The sequence below is a fragment of the Pteropus alecto genome, unplaced genomic scaffold (assembly GCF_000325575.1).
Source record: "Pteropus alecto unplaced genomic scaffold, ASM32557v1 scaffold14, whole genome shotgun sequence".
Taxonomy (NCBI): Eukaryota; Metazoa; Chordata; class Mammalia; order Chiroptera; family Pteropodidae; genus Pteropus; species Pteropus alecto.
In genome coordinates, this window is record NW_006436810.1 from 8,749,920 (window position 1) to 8,773,771 (window position 23,852).

The following is a 23,852-nucleotide window of genomic DNA, read 5'->3' on the forward strand; positions in this document are numbered from 1 at the left end:
CCAGGGAAATTCACACAGGAATTTCTAAAATATGCTAAATAAGTTTTCATTTTCAAAAATCTGGACTCCTTATTATGAAGCTTGCTTTTTGGTACAAGAAACGGGTATTGAATATCGTAAGCTCTCACTTCTTAAACCATGGGATTTTTTAATTTCCCAGAGAGAGCAAGAGCGTGCTTATACTGGCATCCATGCACATTAGGTGATTAACCTCTTAATTAGGATCAGGCCACCTGCTAAACTGAATTGAAATTCCTTGACGTGATCCATAGTTATTGAAAAACAGGATTTTTTTTTTTTTTTAATCAAAAAAGGCGCTCCAAAAAGGCCCTCTATTCCATTGATGAAAACATTTACTGAAGGATACCTTTCCATACTCAGAGCCAAGGCAGGTCACACCGCCTCTCAAGAAACGTAAATGTTCTCCTACACTCAGTATGAGATGGTCCACCTGGGGTCTGCCATACATGGTGTCATTTCTAAACAATGGCGGATAAAGGTAGGGCCACCAGAAGCTACAAAAACCCAAGTTGCAAAAACATGCTTGGGCTTACTCATTACAAATGAGTTTTTCATCTTCTCAGAGGAGCCACTTGAAGGTCACCTCCACTTGAAATCCTTGGCTCAGGAGCTCCTTATTGCTTTATTGCCCTAGTCTATTAAAATTCTAAAGTAGCTGGTGATGAAAATCCCAGGCAATTTTTTTATCTCCTTGGTGTGAGGGGAAAAGGAAACCAACACATGAGTCTATTTGAAATAGTTTTATGAATTTTAATCATAGCAAATGTGTTTTAACAGTAGTCATAAAATCAACATTACCACATATACAAAGGACAAGACATCAGTTTGGCATACAAAAATACCATGTATTAAAATTGGGTTCATTGGAAAAACTCAGGACCTGCTATGACACCATCTACAACAGAGAGAGCAAGCAAGAATGCTTTTAAGACATTCAGATTTATAAACAGCAGCTTGATATCCCCCTTATGAAGTTAATATTTGGCAACATTTGGACAACATTTTCTACATAGCCCAGCAGCTCACTTATCTGTAGGCCGATTTGGCCTTTTAAAAGAAAAGCTCCTAAAATAAATAATCCACATAATTATAAATGAAACATGTCAAGGACTTGAGTTAACAGCCTCTGAGCAGCATTAATCTAGCCATTTGACTGGAGTATTAGTTATCAAAAGGGCCAGGGAACCCACCAATGGAGCCATAAGAATGGCAGGAACCCTGTGTAGCAGCTGCGTGGCTTATGTTGGGAGTTTGTAACCACCCCAAGCTGAAACCAGCATCCCCACCTGCAACTGTCAAGTGAGGCAAACAGGAACAAGTGGTGGGAGAAAAAAATGTAATAAATGACAACAACCAAGATAGAAACCAAAATATTCTTGAACAAGTCTCTCCAATAGTATGAACCTGACTGAAGTCAAGATACATCCACGGCACAGGCATGCATCCACGGTTCAGAGGGCATCGTTACTTTGTAATGACTCAGCAACCAACTCTAGGGCAGGCTCTGAAATTGCCTAGTGTGCTGACAACCCAGTGCAGCCTCATGGGACCATCTCATCTGCTGAGCACATTCCCTATATGTCAACTTAAATATCTTGAATTAAACTTGGTAGGCCATACTGGAATGACAAATTGTGCTTGGTCAAGTTATTCCCAGTTGCCCTCTGTTTCTTCCTTCATCTGGTTTCTGCCATGACTGTCCTCCAGCTTCAATATAACTGGTTTTGGAGCTACAGTCCCATTCCAGATTTCTTTCCCTTTTATGCAAGCGTTTTCTCACTCACTGGGAGGACCCGCCCACCTGTTGCTACAGACCAACACAGGATCCACTTAATAACTGGGTTCTCCCTCGGCCAGGAAAACTGGAGCAGGGATTTTCCGAAGCACGATATAAGATACCAGCTACTCCACCCTCCCGCTATTCGAATACAGATGACATAGATGTCAACTAGTTCGCCGTTAAGGGTCATTTCCTCATCTATTTCTTTCCTCTGACAGCTCAAGCTCCTTCACCACCATCATATCCAACCTTCTACTTCTGGATTCTCAAAAAGCAAATGACAAATTAAAAACTGAGCTTACCTTTGGAAAACTCTTGTTAAACTAGCCCAATAACTCACAACCCAGGGAGGCCACAGAAGACCTTCTCATGGGCTACTAGCCCTATGCCCTGCGGTGATGAATTTAGAGCAGTGTTCTAGAACAGGAACAGCTACAAGAGAACATTCCCAGAAAAACAGACTTCAAGAGACTCCCCGTTCAGTACAATGCCACAAATATGACTGATTGTCCCTAAAAAGATAATAATATGAACAGTATCAAAAACTTTAGACTAGAATAATAAAGTCTAGCTTAACGAGATGAGTGTTTTCAAGCACCACGACATCATAAGTGAGATATACACAGTGGGAGACCCCAGGCAGTGAATCCTGAAAAAAATAATAATTATTATTATTATTGGCCTGACTGGGCAGGGAAACTTGTGCAGAAAAATCAGAGCCATATAGTAAGAGTTCAGGAATAACAGTGTGACGACTTAAGCAGAGCCAAATAATAGCTATTTCGAAGACAGAAAGTAAATGTCCCACACCTGCTTACGTCCTTCAATCATCAATGGCTTTCCAATAAAATGGATATAGAACCCACCTCTTCGTGTGTTTGAAAAGTCACAAAAGTTTAGTTACACAGAAATTCCCAAAGGTGGTTGATTTGACATAATGTATGTAGCCTACAGAATTTAAGATATTAACATCTAAATTCAACATTATATAACCCGCGTATTGGAAAACATGTCTAACAAGATTTTTACTTGATTTTTAACTCCTATTACTGCTAAACTGTGTACATATGTATATGTATAGACATAGATATATATCTACATATAGTGAATTGTGTCAGAAAAATCAATGGCTTGAATTTTCATTTATTTTTAAGAAGTGTTTCATGTTTAACAAAATTCATCACCAACTAATCATCATCACCTTTGAAAAAGAGACTACTGTTTTGAAAACGGTTACTGAATTATGATGACTATCTCATTCTACTTTAGAGTTTGTTTTGGTAAAGATTATTCTGTGAGTGATAGTTTACCGAGAATGACAGAAATGGTAAGGAACAGCTTCGTTCTTCTAGGTCAAGGATGACAAATCAACTGACTAATGACATGTCTTGTGGAAAATAAAATGCTGACTAGTTAGCAGCATCATTTTGCTCAGAGAAGATAGAAATTCAAACCTTTTTGTATATCACTCATCTCATACCAATACCCTTTGGACTTCTAACTACCTCTTAAGTCTAAAGAAAAACTACCATTTCAGCAAAAAAAAAAAAAAGGTTTTTAATAATTTAATAATTTTTAAAGACAAGCTAAAAAGAATAGCCAATGGCCATCCATGAGCTCTAAGGGGAAAAAAAATCAACTCTATTCTGCTAAATTGAAGCAAATGCATTTGGCATATGTTATATTTGGAAACAATGAAAAGCAGACTAACCAACCATATAGTGTGGGTTTTCAAATAAAGCCATGGGAACTATTTAAATGAATACCTAGACTGGAATAAATACTATATTATCAGGAAGAGTCTGAACTTTCTATGAATATATCAAAACTGAATTTTCTGCTTCCCTTTACTCACTTAAAAAGCAATTTTAGTAACTTTAATAACCCTCAAGTCTTTAAGTTCCACGAGCAATGTTTTTTAATGTTGGAAAAAAAAAAAAAAAAAGGTGCCTTTGTGCCAGGCTGTAAATCTTCAATTCTTTCTGTGATAATGAAAATGAAAAAAAAACAAAAAAACAAACAAGACTAAAACTATGTCAGATCTCACTCTAAAAATAGTACCTATGTTTTAGTCCGGCAAATGAAAAATGATACCCATATGCACATACTAAATACAATGACAAACTGGCAGACTTCAAGGGCAAACAAAAACTCTCTATGAACAGTGCAAAACAAGCTTGCTCTTATACTTCACACCTTACTAATGCAGCAATGAAGTCTGGGTGAGATGTTGGATGTGAAGAGGGATTTCATTAGGCTTTTTTTTTTTCTGTAACATTTACTTTTTGGCCACAAGACCCTAAACACATTTTCACAGTACAAGTCATGCAGAGCTTGCAAGTCAAACGTTTTACAGCTACTGTCTAACTACAATTTTTGGATAACAGATTCACATGCAGCTAATGATCCCAGAAAAGGGGCTTCACAAAGCACTCTTTAAGCTTTGCTGATCGTCCCTTGATCCAAAGCATCTAAGTAATAACTCCAAAGGGCAATCAATGACTTTTTACTGTCATACTTGAGATCATATACTTTTTAAGCCCAGAAATTTTTTTTTTTTTAGCCAACTGCATGTTACTAAGCCATAAACTGTCTTCTTAGCCTTACTGTTACTCCAAACACTTAGAAGCTATCTCCCATTGCACAACCATCCACAAAACTGTGCTTATTTTAAATAACTTAAAACTAAATAATAAAATACAAAATCCAGTTCCCCAGTCGAACTAACCCAGCACTTCAGTTGCCCCACAGCCAGTGTGGCTAGTGGCTACTGTATTGGACCACACAGGTTATAGAACATTCCCATCATCACAGAAAGTTCTACAAGATCCCAAGGGCAGCACCAGGACACGGTGTACCCTTCAAGGGACCCGCTCTTCGGTCATGCACAAGATTAACCTTAAATTATATTCTTAAAGAAAATACCTTATAGCTTTCTGATCATAAAATATGACTAGAACTGAGAACAGATATGCCTTTTCATCACAACTTATGCCCCGAGTCATTATACAAAAATTTTCCAAAAACAATGCTTTTTGACAGCATACTTGGCTCTATTTAACATATTAAGCATTCTCTTGCTTAGGTCAAGATCATTAATAAAGATGAAAATTCATGCTTCTTATAGTTTACTATTTACACAACACTCATTGTCCTTTACATACGGGGAGGAGCGGGGAAACCAATGGTTTGCAATTTTAAAAAAATCAAATCACATGGTTTTCTTTAAAAGTCTGTACTCATCTTTAAATCGACCCTCCTTTCATTTCCCAGAGAGGTAGATGCTAACTAAAGTGAATACGTAAATCTACTAAACTAAAAAACAACAACTTGAAAGCAAGAGTTGAGTTAGTAAAGGACATTCATCCACCCTGAAAAAGGTCACACACAGCCCGACAAAGATATCAACAGGCCTAGGAAAGGGCGAGAAGAAACTGCAGTGCAAAATTCTTGTCTCCCTTTTGCTGCAGAATCACAAGCTGCCCTGCACCTCTGTGGGCCTCAGCAGACTCACCTACAACGGAAGCCATCAGAAGTTGCTTTCAGTGGTAACTCTCTGTGCTTTCGGTTATGGAGGTTTTTTTTTTCCTTTTTCATTGATGTGCAATTGTGAATTCTGGCCGATTGTGTCACTGGCCTTTTGTCACATGGGGTAGATGAGTTATTAGTGTCATTGGCTAATGCCAGAAGAGGCCAGAGCAATGGGATACCAAATATTATCATATCATTAAGTCTATAAAAAGTCTATCAGGCAGGCTGAGACATCACACACACATATACACACACACACGCACACACACACACACACGAATGCATACCTTAACAGGTGCATAAGGAACTGCAGGCAGAATTCATTTAAACAGTGTTTCTCATGTCAGTAAAACTCACACACAATTCTGATTTTGGTTGTTATTGTTACCTTACATCGTAAAGTCAAGACTCTATCACAGAGCTGATTAATTCTGCACTGCTTAATTGCAGCTCTAGCATGGGATTATGTTAAGTAAAAGTTACATAGACATTTTAACTCAATGGTTTTGCACAAAAAAAACAGAGCGCTGTGTTGTCACACACATTAGTGTCTGTATATAACCTACTTAACACAGAATCCTATCAGATACTATACTACACAGCCAGTCATTTCATACTGTACATAAACATATGTAGATATCATTTACAAAATTAATTTAAACGTGGCCTGGCTTAAAATTGCAAGGGCAAAGTCCATTTGAAATGTTGTCTTCTTAATGCAACATTTCTGTGGGTTGTTTTTTTTGTTTTTTCCCCAAGAGAAATAGAAATTAGGTCAAACATGCATTACAGGGGCCTGGTTGAGTTTGAGAAATCGACACTAAACCAACAGTATATTACGTTACGTAATAGAGGATAGCATTCAACTAATATGATACCTAAATTATTAATACCAAATAAATCCTAGATTTGTTGTATAATGCCCAATAGCTTACACAATAAAATGGCATTTTAACCTAATTTCTAGTCTGAGCTTTCAAATACATTTCCTAAAGGTCTTACGAAAAATTTGAAAGATTTGAAAAACCCGAGTTCATATTTTTACATTGAATCCTCACAGCAATGAACAGTGTTAACTTTGGATTCTAGTTATTATACTGTCATTTTATCTCACATGATTTCCATCACTTTAATGTGCATATTTTTACTGCTTGAAGGTAATAGTTAGTGTATAAGCAAATTAAATTGTCTTCATCTTACACGTTGATGTCTAGCCTTGCTTTTCGGAACCAGTCACTGCTTGTCTTTCTCTCCTCTACTTTCATAGATTCAATGGAACACAAATAGACATATTTACGAGTGAAGTCCTTGTCACATACCACTTGCTTCATGAATTCCCTAAGAGAAGCTGGAAAGAACTATAAAGCTCGCAGCTTCTTCTGAATGCACACACATCCAGGCATAGGAATTTACCATTTAATACTAGTAGATCTTTCTTCATGAGCATCTAGAGATAATTACACATTTAAGAACATTTGAGAATTTAGGATCAACTGGTCTACTTCAATCAGGAATGTGAGTCATTGGTTTACCTTGCCACTTTTCTCAATAAAAACATATTTCAAAATACAAGAGATATTCTCACTTATACAACAAGAAGAAACTAGATTTCTGAATGGTTTAACTCTCATGGAACAATATCTTTCGAAAAAATAATCATGGACTAATTATTAAAATGCCAGTCCGGGTTTGTCATCAGTTACCAACACTCATGGCTATTACAATACCCCAAACTAGGAGAAAAGACAGAATCTGTTATGCTCCATTTGTGCCTCACAGAACACAGGACTTGAATACACAGAAGAGGAGCAGGTGTTGGAAGTGATGAGTACGTGACATCTCACTCAGTGGGTCCTGGTGCTCAAGGATGGCCACCGTTTCAGACCCCGGACTCATCCATGTCCACAAAGTCCTACCATCAAGAGTCTTCTGAAAAGATTCAAAACCTGAGGTAAATCAAATCACACACACACGCACACACACACGAATACATAATATTTACATTTAAAATTCTTATTTTGTGAGATGGCTTGAGAAAAATTGGCATACAGTTTTCCTGTGGGATTAGGCATTTCTCATTATTACTCAGTTTATTGCTCCCCCGTTGGGCTTTCAATTTCATAAACACGTATAGAGCTCTAATCACAAGGGAAGAAAAATGAAGGTACATGACGAAACACAACACATTGGAAACGTTCGAATATTTTCTTTGAAAACGACTGTCCACTTGACTTATTTTAATTTGGGTGCCATTCAAAAAGTATAAAAAGCCTTAGCAACTAAACGAAGACTGGGTTTCATTTTTAAAAGGGAAAGAAACCAGCACTGCACGTTGTCGCTGAATTTTTACGTGGATTCTCAGGTTTAATTCTACTTGTATACACAGCATCTTTGTTTTAATCTACCACATTTAGAGAAGATCATGTTGTATGCACTGGCACAGTTTAACGTCTAAGTAGAATGTGTCTATCTTGTAACATGATTTTGAGAAATCATAAATTACAGTCCATTTAGCAAATGACTACGAGGATGCATGCAATCGTCTTCGAAGCTGCCGCCGTCAATACTCAGAGCAAGCTGCCTGGTATCTTGTTGAGACCTCGCATTCTGCCCTTCATGTTTGTCTTGGGTTAATTAAGGGGCAGCCCAGAGGCCAGCGCTCGGCACCAAATGATCAGCGTGGCCCCCATCTCCTCACCTCGATCCCATCACCAGCACCTGCTCAACCCCTGGTTGGCACCCACAAGAGACTTCCCCGCCGCCGACTTCAGCCACAGGATATCACAGTGAAGCGCTTAGAAATGCAAGACATGTTGTGGAGCACGATGCCGAGAAGGAAGACCAGGACGCAGGCCACCAAGATCACAGTGCACACCCCGGACCAGGTGGAGCTTTTCACCACGCCCCGCCTGTCTTGCTCCTCCTCCACCGCCTCCTGGGGAGCCCCGCCTTGCAGAGGCTGCTGCTCAGCAGGGATGGTCACCACGGTGACAGACTTCTGCTGGCTCCCGGGCAGAAAGCGGCAGCCCATGTCTCCTGGCAGCAGAGCTCGCTCCTTGGAGATGGGCAGCGGCAGCATGTAGCACCCATTGCTGGGAAGTTTGATGAAGACCGGGGTGTGCTCGGAGGCGTGCGGGATGGCAATGACGGCAAGGACCTCAGGGTCGTCAGGGAGCTGTGACACGGAGAAGCCCGGGGGCAGCTTGGTGATGCCCCGGCACCAAGGGCACCTCACGTCCTTCTGGCTTGTCCTCATCTGCTGAAGGCACACTGAGCAGCAGGTGTGTTTGCAGTCTAGCAACTTGGGCCTTCGCCGGGGGCTGTAATAATTGAAGCAGATCTGACATTCCATCAAAGAATCTTGGGAAAGCGTCTCCATCCTGGACTGGGAGCAGGAAAGTCAAGGCCAAAGGGAAGAAGCTCGTTCTCAGAGTCCACCACTCCAGCACCTTCGTTGAGTCGTTTGGGGTGCTCACAAGCATCTAGCGTATTCAGGTGTGTTCATTTCTGAAGGAGATACAAAATGCACACAAAGTTAATTGTTTCAAACAAGCTGAGATGTCAGCATATCTGATGGATTTATGCCACTATTCAAAAGTATTGACACTGGGTCAAACGCATAAAAATTCCCCACTTGTGAGACTGTAGGATTCCTGTAATGTCCAATGGCAGGTAAATGACTTGTCTCAGACAGCCTGTCACGGCGAATAATTTGCTCATTTTTAAAGAAATGAACACCTCTGTTGCGGTACACAAGGCCCCCATATTTCATAACGGGGAAGTCTGTTGTTTCTGTTTCATGCATTTCAGTGGACCTGGCTTATTCTTCTAAAAATACCGGAGAGATTCTCTTGCTTCCAATAAGTTTGTAGCATTTTCTAAAAGTAAATTTCTTTCCTTTGATCTTCTGACCTTCTTTTCCTGACTCTACTTATCCTCCTGTAAGTACTCATGGCCAGGTATAGGTAACTTTATGATCTAGGTACTTCAGGTAACTAGTTGACTCATTTTACGCGGGTTAGGGCTGTTCTTCCCTCAGAGGTCATTAGAATGATGCCGCCAAAGATGCACACGCAGCATCTGTTATCTTTCCCACCAAATCATTTGACCCAAGGGCATCCTTGCCAATTGAAATTTAAAAGAGACAGAAACAAAAACAAAACAACAACAATAGCAAAACCACCAGCAGCAACGCACCTTCAGGCAGTCGGGTCACAAGGGCATACAGGAAAATAAATATTTTTCAGGCAGTTCTTTCAATTTCATTTCTATTTAGGCTTGCACCAAGTAACACGGCAAGCAAAGACTATCAATTAACTGACCTTAATCAAGTAGTATACAGTGAAAGGTGGGCGGAGAATACTGGCAGGCAGCCCTCACCATAAAGAAAAACAAAGGAATAGTGTCAGCCTCCTCGGATCGACAGGAGGCGGAGTAACTTAGTTCAACTTAACTGGGGTTTCAGGAACCCCTTAGTGCTCCAGGGGTGTTTCAATAAAGGCTGCCCAACTGTGTTTCCTATTGAAAGCATCCACATTATGTGTTTCTGGATGGAGCCCTGATGATTCTGCAGAGAACTACCCAACCTCTACTGTAGAAATAATTGCCAGTCCTAGAAGCCCACCTATACCCAGAGGCAGGAGATAATAGTGTAGAAAACCTCCTTCACATATTTCTTAAAAAGCAAACCTTCTTTTTCTAACTTCCTTTGTAAAATCAAGAATGCACCCCCTCCCCAATGATACACGATTTGTTAAAGTTAAAACTAAGAAGGTAGAAAAAATTTAAAGTAAAAAAAAAAAAAAAATCACTGATAAACATTAACCGTGACAATCAAAAGAGCAACATATTTTTAAAATATTTTAGCCATACTTAAGAGCCCCTAAACAAACTTAAAGTAAAATATAGTATTATAGCATTCAGAAAGCGTGTATCATAGCCAACTATTTGTCTATTAATTCAAGAACTGTCTATTGAATAACTGTTTGCTAAGAGTAGATCTTAAATGTTCTCACACACACACACACACACACACACAAGATAAATATGAGGTGACAGATGTGTTAATTAGCAAGATGGGGAGTATCATCTCGCAAGGTATATATATTTATCAAACCACCACAGTGTACACTTCCAATATCTCACAGTTTTATTTGTCAATTATACCTCAATAAAGCTGAAAAAATGAAAATAAAAAGTATCTATCGAGTATCTATCGTGCACAAAGCTAACTCCTATAGGACAGAAATATGAATCAGACCCAAATTCTACTCAAGCAATTTAAAGTTAGGTGAGAATGAATAAATATATTGTCTCTTCTGTTCATTTATTCATTCAGATTCTCACTGAATATCTACCATGTGTCATGGTATTTCTTTTTGTCTCTTGTAAACTAAGAACTTGTCACCACCCATGAGAAACTCTCAGGCTGGAAGGACTTAGTTATAATAAAAATACAAAGTGATACTTGCCCTACAGGAGGAATGTGTGGAGGAATCAGAGACGGCTCAGTGACAAATCAGGATTATGGGGAGGATTCAGACATGTGAAATCAGAGGACAGGTTATTTTCGGGTCAGAAATCAGCATGAGCAATTACAGAATTATTTCTCTATTCCAGCTGTGACACTGCTGAGAGGATTTTTTTGTAATGCGAGAGGAACCTAGAGATGTCATCTCTAAGAGTTTTATAGTTTTAGCTCTTACATGTAGGTTTTTGACACAGATGCTTTCTAAAGAAACAAAGTTCTCACAGGCCCTGCAAACACCCTCCCCACAGGCCCAGCCAAGGGAAAGCAGGTCCTACAGCGAGGGGAGGAATGAGCCCAGCCAGACACGGGCCCTGGGCCGGAGACCACAGACCGTGGACAGCCTCGCGTGCCAGGCCAGGGATGTGGGACGTTCTACCGGGCAATGGGAAAACACCAGAAAGGTTAAGAGCATGAGAGTGATTCACCAGAAAGCTTAAGAGGATTGTGAGAGCGATTCATCAGGCAGTAATATTCAGGATAGATTCAAAAGGTCCCCTGGGACGCTATTATAATATTAGACAAGAGTGATGAGTAGCTTAAGTAAATAGTAGCAATCAGCACGAAGGGACGCAGACTGCGGAGAAGTCTTACGCAAGTCGAGGGCTCTGGCCGTGCGCCACGTGACGCTGGGAGCGGGAAGAAGTCTTGGGAGGACGGTGCTATCCTTCAGACAGACAGGGATCGCCAAGAGAAAGGCAACGAGTTCTATTCTGGCCATGTTCCATTTGAGGTGCTCGAAGGTATAAGAAATCTGTTATTCAGGAAGATGTCAAAGAGACAAAAAGAAGCTGAAAACGTGGGGTTGTAATCGCAGGGAAAAGTCTGCACGAGGCGGCACCCACAGAGAAGGGACGTCAGCCCGAGGCAGGCGAAGCGGAGCAGAGGGACGCTTAGGGGGCGTTTACGTTCCAGCCCAGGCGAAAGGAGGCGTGGGCAGCTTAGAAATGGGAACGTGTATGGGAAGTGGTGAATGTGGAAGGGAAAAGAAATCTCAGGGTGTTAGCGACGAGGGTTCAATTCTTCCAATTTTATACCTAAGGTACTGAATTTATTTTTTCTTAAGAAAGAAAGAAAACACGGGGTTTGCTGGTGAATACTGGCAAATTCTCTCATCGATCCCTACTTTTTAAGCCCATTGACAGAGGTCAGGCCATGATAGCACAGACCACAGGGAGATGGGTGTGTTTCTAGGCAGGAAGGATTGATCACTTGGAGCTATGGTGGCAGAAATGACAAGACTGGGGAGATGTGCCCACGATAAGCAGAGGTTCCTGCAGTTTTATGAATTTAGAGAGAGCGCTCCTTACGAATGCCACCCACAGGACAAACACCTCCAACACAAATGGAGCTGGGAACAAAAAATATTTCATTACGCCAATGTATCTCTTAACTTTCCTTCTTTCCATACTATTTACCTTCCTGCCTTAGGAAAAAAAAATGTGGAAAGGAGCTTCGCAGAATAGGAAGAATAGAGGTTTTGGCCCCAAAGAATCTTAAAGTGAATCGTTGCTCTGGCACTGACTGCCAGCTGGGGCACTGGAGCAAGTCGGTCGGCTGCCTGGAGGCCGCATCCTCGCTTGGCCAAGGCTGCTCTCCTTTTCAATTTAATGATGCAGTCGTGTCTGAAGGTCAAGTGAGTTCAAGTTCACATACTGCCTGGTAGTGAAGGACGCGGTGTCAGTTCTCTCCTTCCTCCTAACTCTCCCTACAATGCCGTGTGTGATCTGCCCCCGGATCAGGCACTTCCCAGCTCTCAAAGAACTGCCATTTCGAACAGCTTGGAAAGAATGCAAGTGTTCTCCTTGGCCCTCCCCCAAGACCTGCCACACTGTCATTTTTCAACAAAACCAACATGCAATTTTATTCATGAGTTTATGTTCCAAGGAATACTCAGTTAATTGCTGTCGAGCTTCCTTAAAATTAGATTAGACTACTCAATTTCCAGCTCCATCCAAGTAGGCTCTAGCCTTACGACGCAGGCTGAACACAAAAAGCAGAATGATGCAACAGTTCCTATTTTCCGTGCTCAGACACTCAGGCCCCTTTGACAGAAGCCTCTCTGATTTATACACCGATTTGCTCTTCATTAAGCCAGCCTGGATTGCATTTCAGTTTACTTTCTGGAGCATAACTAGTAATGATGATGATTAGTTAGGTAAAGAGGAGAAAATTTATGAGGCTATGGACCAAAGCTAATGAGGGATCATTCTTTCTCCCTTTCATCATACACGAGTCAGCTACAGAAGCGGATGGAAACACGGCTGACATTTGCTAGAAAAGAAAGTCACCGTTCCTGGTCGGAGGCGCAAGCACACACACTGGTGATGGCTTCAGAAAACCTGTGTTTGGCAAGATGCGATGTTCAAATAAAATGCTCATTAAATTTCAAAGGAAAGAGCGCCTTGCTAGAATGCATAAGAACAAGCATACACTAAAACATACTGGAACAATTTTTAAATGTCACTACGATTTTGAAAGAATCTAAAGTAAAAATCAAAGAGAAAGACAGACCACAAAAAGGAATAGTGGTGGCTAAGGGAGGGCATTCCTATAAGTATGGCTTATAGGATAGAATTTATATGCTCAAACACTCCTTCATAAAGTGGTACTTATTTTCACATATAGTATCAATTGTATGATATGCGCAGATAAAAGGCCTTGAATAATCACTGAACCTGGCACTAATGCATGACTTGGTTTTAAAATACTCTAAAAAATAGATTGAGATTTATGTATATGGAAGAGATAGGATTTGGGGGAAAATCTGTGAAAAGCCAAAGGGGTATGTGTCTTGCTGCTGCTGTTTGGGGGGCAGTAGATATCTGGTACTTTATAACACTGATATATTTTCATAAAATTTCTTCTTTTTAAAGTATATAATTTTTAGCATCTTTATAAAAGACGTGAGTGTGATAAAGTACTCTCATGACTTCAGTGGGTGGTAAAAATCGCACAGGTCTCCAACACTGAATTTTTATAACCCCAGTTGCTTTTAGAAAAACAACAACAACAACAACAACAATGAAATAAATAATCCAGAGAGTTTTATTTTTAAACTCTTTCACTCCTATACTCTTAAGACCCTTCATACATCCTGATTTAGATTTGTGACAGTGGCATTAACTATGGAGTCTGTTGCAAGAACTGATATTGATTACATCTGGCTGACCCCGAATTATTCCATTTGATGGTCTACATGAGGACCTTAAATTCAATGGCCGTGCTGAGAAAAATCTAAAAGTCAGAGATTAAATTAGCCACTGTCCTGATTTTCTTATTGTGTTGAAATAGCATGTCTTTCTGAAACAAGACACTTAATTCTTTGAGAAGATGTAAATATTTGAAATGGGATTAAACAAAATAATTACAATTCCATTTAATTTGGTATTTCTGCTGGCAACACCACTTCTATTGGATCTTAGCAAACACTTCAATTAGTGGCAAGAATAGGAATGGTCTGGCGGTGACAGATGTCACCAACTTTTGGTCCTCTGGTAGCAGAAAGCAAGTCTTTCAGGACACAATTGCCTAATACATGTAGAGTCCAATTGGTGTAACCACTGTCTTTGTTTTAATGGAGAAGGCAGTGGATTCCAGGACACTGATAATCTCAAAAGAGAATTCCATTGGCCCAACCTCTAATATTTGCACTGTTTCTTCCTATAAGCATCTTGATTTGCTGCATTTGGCGATGCAAAGAATCTGGAAAGTGAAAACTGTCACTTGAAAGTCTTGGATGACCAAAGGGGTGGGCAGGGGATGGTGACAGTGCTAGAGGCAGACTGGCCCTGGTAACTAAGGCAAGCAGGGCGGGACAGAGAGATCAATGGTTAAATGGGCAGAGGGCAGCACATCAGCCAGAATGCCAAAGTCAGTCCCTGCCAGCACTGCCCACTGGGACAACCATGGGCCCGATGGACCTGACCACAGTGTAGGTGCCGTCCCTGTCTGCACGCGCCAATGCTCTTGCTGCAAAAAGCACAACGAAGCAGCTGAACCTGAACCATGGTCTCCAGAGCATCTCATTTACACAAGAACATTTCACTTGAGTTGAGTTAGGGAAAAAGATAAATGAATTTGACCCACCCCCCAGTATAGTGATGCATATTTAAAATCACAGTATATTGGAATCAAGACACTTTAAAGAATTAAAGCCAAATTTCAGACCAAATTTCAGTGATGATAACAACTGGTTTTTGTTGGTTTGTTTGCTTTAATATCTATCAGCTGCTATTAGGGGTCAGGAGGCAAGGTTTTTAGCTCTAATTCTACCCTTAAGCAAACGGGTTAAGGGTTACTTTAAGCAAATCACCTCTCCATGAACCGCAGTGTCCTCACCTGCAAGGACACTGGACTAAATGATCGCCCAGTGTTACCTTCTGGTAAAAATAATTCTGTGACCTAAGTAATTGCTAAACACACTCCTGGGTTTCTGACAGCAAGACAGAGCTGTCAGGCTCTTTGTTCTATGCTTGTTATACCTGACATTTTAAAAATATTATCTATTAATGATCTCATAAGAATGCACATTTACATGAGATAGTGGGGATCTAAATAAATGGGAGGCAATTTGCACTAGAAGCTTCTTCCTTATGCCTTTGGTTTGGTTTAATGAGTCTAACTAGAGCTAATAACATACCAGAAACTGCCACCACTTTGTAGTAACAATCAAAAGAATAACTATTTTACGTCCAGTCAATAACCTTCTCAGATCAAGTAAGCTATCCCTGTTACCTGGACTTGCTACAGGGTGACGGTGGTCCCAACTTGTCTTTGAAAAGAAGCCTGCGGGGCTGTCCGGCTTGTACGGAGGCCAAGGTTAACGCTGGCCGTAATCAGACCCACTGCTTCACCCTCCTTTGCTCTGATCACCCTTGACGGTGAAGAAAACTTGTGGACAGTCACAAAAGAGAAGAGATAATACAAAAGACCATCAGGAAATCCCCAGGCTCCCTGGAGAGAAAGATATCATGAGACAGACAGGAAGAGCAAAGGGAAAATGATCAATGACCCCAACACCCAGAATTCTGAGTAGAGATGAAGGACCTGACACGCCACGTAAGTAAAGCCAAAGAAATGGGAAACAAACATAAATCCTAAGTCTTCCCGATGGTTGGACATCTATGAAGGAAAACTATGTAGCGGGAGGAAAACATGGACTGGGACTCCACCGTGTGCTGAGCATTGGGCAAGGCCCTGGGGACACCAAGGCAAACAAGTCTCCGACCTCGAGGAGCCTGGGTATGCAACTCAAAGGAAGACCCGTGTACAGAGAACCACTGGAAAAGGAGGAAGGCGGGGCCGAGCACCGAGAGTAGACTCTTCCAGTGATGATGTATCTTCAACTGACTATGCACAGGACTGAGAACCACTGAGCAAAGAACTATCATTGCTTGTTAGCGCTGGAAAGGGCACTGGAGCCCGAAGAGCCCACAGGCTGGTCCGCTGTTCTTCCCACTCCAGAGACACTGGAGAGCAACAAAAGTCAGAAGAAAAGACAACGAAATTTATTTTATTTTTTTTGATTAAGCATCACATCTGACCCAAGCGGACACCATCCCAGGCAGCAAGGTGGGCTCTAAACCTCAAGAGACACAGGTTAGAGTGGTATCTCAAGGTGGCCTAAAGATGACAGAGATGCATATAAGTCGCTGTTGTGGGAAGGGTCTGGGGGCCTGCAGTTGTGCATTAAGGCCTGAGACTGTGACCGTCCCGGTGGGCAAGTTCCCTGGGCAGCAGTGGCCTCTCTCTGCTGTGACCCGCATTGCCCCGTCCGTCACGTGCAGGGCACACGGGTCTCTGAAGGCCCCAAACAAACCTCTGATGTGAACATGTGCATTTTCGTAACGTGGACCACGCATGTGCAGTCCCCACTCCTATTTTTTTCCCCAATCTCAAATTTCAGCACAAACAGAAACATTAAGGCGATTTGTTTCTAAATGTTTTCCTGTTATATTTAGTCAACACCAGGGACCCACAGCCTCTTCTGTAAAGAGGCAGGTAATAAGTATTTTAGGCTTTTAGGCTTTGCGGGTCACACAGGCTCTTTCACGAATACTCAATTCTGCCGTCAAAATGTGAAAACAGTCATAGACAATAGATACTATTTTAAGGATCGCCTAGGCGAGGGTATGTTCCAATAAACTGCATTTACAAAAACAGGCCGCAGCCAGATTTGGCCAATAGGCCATCATTTGCTGACCTAAGATCTATATCATTTCTCATCAGCCCTGCTCTTAATCTCCTAAATTCAAATATTACTCTGGAGACACCTATCCTCAAATTAGCATACTACCCTAACATTCATTATCTCCCCTGAGTTTCCTGTCAGGCGACAGAATGCAAACTATTTTCATGGTTGTTTGGGGGAGAGAATGAGGGAATGAATACCAGCTTCACAGATGCGACGTCTTTGTAAATGACTGTAGTCAGACAACTAGAGGAAAGACAGTTGAGCAAAGAACGCCAACAATGACAACCATGTGCCTGTCCCGCCAACGACAAGTATCAAGACCATTAGTGAGAACATACAGATAGAGGTCCGAACTTTCTTCAGACTTAGAAATATGGATCCATTACTTCAAATGACTCCAGAATTCACTGTGACAGCTCCAGATTAAAGGCAGCCCTTCATTCGATGAAACCGCACAGACATGGTGATCACGCATGCAGTTCCTGTGTCCATCTGTGTAGTTACAGTAAGCCACAAAGCAGCTGAAGAAATTCACATCTGGCCAGATCTCAGCTCTACACAGCAGCACCTTCCAGTGGCTCACCTTTACCCAGAAGGAACATTGGGTAAATTCCCCCTACAGAAGGGGCATTCCTTCAGAGTGTTTCAGAATATGTACTTTTTTTTCTTAAGATTTCTTAAAATTACCCGGAGAACATTCTATATTAAACACTTGCGAAGGATGGTACGTCAAAAACCTGGTGGGTTATACAGATATTTCTTTAAATACATTCATTCAAAAGCCATTCATAAGATCATTCTCTTTGAGTGGAGTGCTCCCCGCACCTCCCCTCGATACCCATGATTCCCTGCAGTTCAGCCTCAGACTGAAGTCGAAAAGATGTCCTAAAGGCATCAGTACTAAAATTAAGCGCCACTGGGAGTCAGCTGTCAGTCTGCTCATTACTTCCGCTTTCTCTTCCTTCCAGCTGCAGTAACTCAATGAGGGTTGATTTTCCATTTAGGCAAGGTAAGTAGAAAGAACAAAAGCTCGAACCCCCCAACTCGATGTTGAACAGCGGTGCAACCAAATGCCACCTGTTGTCAATCCGTCTTTCCTAGTCGAACAATAAATTCCAAAGACTTCTCTTCTTGCTTTCTTCTATTTAAGTCAACTTTGAGATAAAATTTACCAACAACAAAAAGCACATTTTAAATGTGCAGTTCAACAAGTTTTGACAAAGGTACACAGCTGTGTAACCACCACAGCAATCGAGCTATTCTCATCACCCAAAACGTCCCTTTGTGCCTCGTCCAGTCTATCCTTCCCACCCCCACCCCTGTCCCCTCTGGCAGCCACTATTCTGCTTTCTATCTCTGAATTTGTTTGTGTAAAGCCCTACCTATGGGTTTGGGTTTAGGGGAACATGGCAATATTCTGAGTGTACTGTCAGATGACCTAGGACCGTGTTTTTTGAAAAAAGGTATTCATTCAATTTCACCTTCATAGTTCCCAGAGAAAATGCTAGGGTAACAAATACTACCACGAACGCATTGATTCAAATACATACTGAGTATGAGGCACTATTCTAGGTTTGGGGGAATCTAAACAGAAAAGATGGGGCCCTCCCCTGCAAAGACAGCCATGTTAACAACCAAAGCACAGTATGTAATCTGGGCTTAAGGTGGGGATCAGGTAAGAAATAGAAGAGCACCTGTGTCTGTCTGGAGACACCAGGAAAGACTTGTCAGGAAAAGGCAGCATTTTAATTTCAAGGATGAGGATGCAGAATATGCAAAGGCACAGAGGCCTGGAGGAGGCAAAACAAGTGTAGTTAGGAGCAGGGACCAGAGCTGTGGCCTCCAGCAAGTGACTCAAATAGCTCTGTGACAGGGGACGGTAACAGCACCTCCGTCACAGGTTGCTCAGAGTCAAATGCATTAATACCTCTAAAGCACTTGGAACACTACCTGGCACCCAGTTGTCTCTTCTTGGCACAATCACCATCTGCCGAGACAGGGAGGAGAAGGCCAGTCTGCCACGCCGGGCGGTGGAGTTGGAGCAGGACTAACTAATGGAGCCGTGAAGCACAGCCCTCCCTCCACGTGCCCAGCCCAGTGGGGAAACAGGTGGAGAAGCATGTGGAGGTTACAACATAGCCGGGCTACACTGTTCTGAAGCGAAACAGGAGGAAACAGCGGGGCCCCACTTCCTCCTCCTCCACATTCTGATCCTGATGAAGAAAGCAGGTGTTCTTCAGGCTGGGAAAGGCCACGTCACTAGGAGGCAGCAGGGGCAGAGAGCAAAATCTGGCCCCCAAGGAGGGTGAATAGGCCTGGGAGTGAGGAGCAGGGTGATGGGGAGGAGGGGAGATGGGACGAGAACGCAAGCCAAAGCAGGGCCCTTCCCCCTCCTTCCAATTCTCAGCCAGGGGTACTGAGCAAGGCCGAGGCCCCGGGAGAGAGTCCCCCAGAGTGGGAGCAGCCATTCTTACCTCGTGGGAAGAGGTGGGAAACCAGGGGCTGGAAGAGCAGCCCCTGCCTCTTCCTATTAAGCACAGTTTAGACTTTATCCTGTAAGCAGTAGGGGCCTGTCAATCATAACTACATTATCATTATTTTTTGCCATTTTAACCATCTGAAAGGTTACAATTCAGTGGCATTAAGTGCATTTATAATGTAACTGTTGCCACTATTTCCAGAACTTTTTCATCATCCCAACAGAAACCCTATACCCGTTAAACAGTAACGCCCAGTTTTCCTCCTCCCACAGCCCCGGGTAACCTCCCTTCTGCTTTTCCGTCGCTCTGAATTTGCCTATTCTAAGTACCTCATGTAAGTGGAATCATATAATACTTGTCCTTTTGTGTCTGGCCCATTTCACTAAGCATGTTTTCAAAGTTCATCCATATTGAACCATGTAACACAATTTCACCCCCTTTTTATACTTAAGTAATATTCCATCGTGCATAATTTTTTTTTTAAGTTCAGGCAGAGCGAAGAATCAATTGGCAGGGTTTCAGCTGAAAGGGAGAGACGGGCAAGGCTGGAATGGAGGCAGTGGGGAGAGCAATGGAGGACTGAGGGGAAGGTCCCAGGTTCCCGGTTCAGGAAACTGGATGCAGGCAGCATTTTTAAGACGTGCTGCTCTGATGAAATGTAGCAAGGGGTCTGAAGGTTATGGAGATGAAACACTCTGAATCTTGAAATTTTCTATCTACTGAAGTCTTGACTTCTATGTCACATGTAGATAAATATTGGGAAACTAGCTTTACCACATACTTTTTATTAATAGGAAGTTACATTTCATCAATCAATTATGGGACAATAAAAGAACAGGTATTTTCATTCATAAGCCTTCTAGTAAACAATGGGAGGGGAAGAGACTGAAACACAAATGTTTAAGTTTATAGAGATTAAACCTTAAGTGTTCAAATTCTTCTCATCTCTGAAAAGCTACCGTACAATACTTGTTAAGAGATTCTGTGGTACCATGCTAGAGCTGTTTATGAGGTCATCACACAGTCAAATAATGACTGTCAAGGCCCACAGCCATTTCTTGCCTTGTAAATTTCTTTCTCTCTCAATGTTGGGCTGTGATTATAGAATCAATGTAGAGAAATGCTGGATTCGCCATCTCCCCCTTTGTCACTTATTCAGTTTGAGCTCCCTCATCTTTAAACGGACACATCTTTACAGAGCAATTAAGTTCGCTGACCATGGCAGGTGGTTCATAATGGGCACTCATTTACTCAATAACACCCAGATAAAAAGTGCGTGCCTGCCACTCACGCTCTTTTTATCATGATAATAAGAATATTCAGCTTTCTAAGGAGCCCAAAACTGAAAGGTGAGGTTATGGATTATCCAAATTTTTATATCCAAGACTATGCACAATAATTAAGCTTCAAGAGGAAAAAATTAAGCAATTTAGGACACAATGCTCGCCCCCTACTCCCGGCGATTTCCCTTGAAGCAAGAACACTGTAAAACCACAATTTTTATGCCAGGTAGAAAGCAATGATTCATTTTATTAAAGAACTTTACATGTAAATGACTTCTATAAAATAAATTTTCTTGTTAAATGTTAAAACTGAAAGGTCTCATTATCAAATAAAAAGCAATTTATTTCCAAAACACTTTATTAAATTATATAACCTTTTTAGAATATGAATACATATTCTAAATATAGTAGTGTGGGGGATATATGTGTCATAATCTGTAAGTATATTTTTATATATCGGCAACATAAAATCCAATTCTTTTTTTTTTTATAGAAACTACAAGACAGACAATTCCTAATTCTTAAACTGGTTTTGTTACAAAGTTATTTCAATTATTCTTCATAACATCAACTATATTCAATTTTAGGGGAAGTAAAATACTTAAGTCATATTTTTAAACAATTTAGAGTCACCTAAATATCAGAATTAATCAGTAATGGTCAACGCTTAATAGTAATTTCTACCAATGTAAAAGGTTGTTGTTGTTATCATTATTATTATTATTATGATTGGTTGGGGTAAAGTCATTCTAAAGCATTTTGGATTTGAACAAGAAGAAAAGTCTGTATTGTTATTTATAATATATGGATATTTAGTTTTTGTGTCAAGTACACATGTATATACATACTACTTAACTAAAATAAAACTACTTAAAACATTAAAATATCTATCTTTATAGTATTGAATGTTTATTTCTCCTAAACTAGTAGTTTTACTTAAAGAAAATAATTGATATCTTATTTGGTAAAAACTGGTATCCTAATTCAGTAAGGCAAAAATATCCCCAAATAGCCACGTACCTACTACCCCCAGGTTAAAGTAAGCCTGTTTAACCTGCCAATAACTTGAGCTTCAGCTTTCATTTCACTTGCTAAAAAATCCTCAATAACTTACCTTTCTTTGAATAGTCACCAAATGTGTCTAAAAACACGAATATTTTCTAAATTACCCAAATTCTACCTTTCAATTAAAAACAGTCTGATTTAACAAGCATGCATTTTGTTAAGTAGAAAATAAATTAAAACAGAGCCTTTCAAGCCAGCTGATAAAACTAATAGGATTTTAGAAACCACCCCAACATTAAGCCCACCTGTACAAGGTCCTGCCCGATATGAAGAATGTGTTTTCAACCACCAAATAGAAATTTACAAGCTGCCACTGCTGAGCTTTTGTCAGTGTATTTTCATTTTGTGAGTCTCAAAAATAACACAGTAAATCCATGCAAATCTGCTTAATTCAAATTTTTATCAAAGCAGAAGAAATGGTGAAGTATATCCCAAGTCATTATGTTGATGAAGCGACAGCAGTGAGCTGCTAGCCATCCCTGACTCTGTTTCTACTAAAATCTACAGACATTTACTGCCAGAGAAAATAGCTGTCTCCTTGCCTTATGCGTATTCTAGCACTTTTCATAGAGACATAGCAATAACAGGAGTAGAACAACAAATACAGATTTAAATAGAAATAGATTTCTCACAAAGCATTAACTGATGTAGGTCACAGGAATCAGATGTAATTGGTTTATTGAGACAGCAGTCTATTTCAGAAAATAATTCTCTAATGCTCTCGGTTATTGAGTAACTTAAAACAAGGTCAAATTTAACCTACTTTTGAGAGAAGAGGTTGCAAAGCCTCAAAGAAATTCAAATCGAAGGTGATTCCCAGTGCCCCTCTGCTCCAGCTGCAGACTCAGTTCCAGTTTCCATCAGGAACCCCCGTCCTTCAAAGGATCGAAGGACCGCTTAATCGCTGCAGCTCCTAATGGAACGTCAGTGAGACCACAGAACCACCGACTCTCGCACAAACACCATTTCCTGAGGAAGTGATTCTAGAGCTAACATCACTGAACAAAGGGCTGTCTGTTATCTGGTCTGTTTGTTTTTCCTTTAGCTAAAGGGAAACACTCCTAACAGGGCTTTAAGGGCCAAAGGGACTGTGCATTTTTAAAATGCCATCTATCCCTGAAACTGGATTATAATAAGCAGATAAAGAGAAAGAAACAGTGTGACAACAATTTGAAGGGATTTTTATTTCTGTCCACCAATCTAGAACGAGGCAATACATCACCCAGATGACCCTTCTCAGTTATGGCCCCTTTCATAATCAGATTGCCATTTGCATTAAAAAAAAATTCAGTTTCATCTATAAGATAAAAGATGAAATACACTGAGAACATCAACTCCTTCTATTTTGAGTGTGGCTAGCAAAACGCCACTGCAAAACCGCTCTATTCTACAAATCAGCAAGTCATCATTCATGCAATCACCCATCCAGTGATTTACTGAGCACCTACTGTGCAGGCACTGGAACAAATAACGTGGCCTTTGGTTACTTGTCCAATCTTTTTTGTCATGCCCTGGCTTGAGTCTCACGCCCAGCCACTCTGAGCCATTTCAACGTCTCTAAAAGCAACACAACGTGCCTCTCTTGCTTCAAAGTCTTTGCACACAAATCTTTCTCTTACCTTGGAAAGCTATCCCTCCCTTTTTGGGCCTGGAAAAATTCAGCCCAAATGTCCATCACCAATTCCAAGAAGTCTTCCCTTAGGGCCCTAGCTGGGTGAGACCACACTACCACACTCTCCGAGGACCCCTTCCTGTAACAATCACATTCTGCTCACCTGTGACTCCCTCATTGGAAAGTGAGTTCTTAAGGGCAGGAGCCTACACACACACTCTGTGTTTGGCCATCTGAGGGGTTCAGTGGACTCCTGTTGACCCGCAACTCCCCAACTAGAATGAAGACCCTCAGGACAGCAGCTGATCGGCTTGCATTCTTTTCTCAATACCTAGGCAATGACTGGCATTCAGTATA

At 41.1% G+C, this 23,852-nt stretch overlaps 1 protein-coding gene across 2 annotated transcripts in view; it reads right to left on the reverse strand.

The window, feature by feature from the left end:
- Positions 1 to 750: 750 nt before the first annotated feature.
- RNF152 (ring finger protein 152) overlaps positions 751 to 23,852 on the reverse strand; it is a 68,934-nt gene continuing 45,832 nt past the window's right edge. For both annotated transcript variants that reach the window (XM_015590841.2, XM_025048130.1), the window contains one exon: positions 751 to 8,839. In XM_015590841.2, the coding sequence (XP_015446327.1) occupies positions 8,100 to 8,711 (612 nt within the window). In that variant the 5' untranslated portion in view covers positions 8,712 to 8,839 and the 3' untranslated portion in view covers positions 751 to 8,099. The remainder of the gene's footprint in view (positions 8,840 to 23,852) is intronic.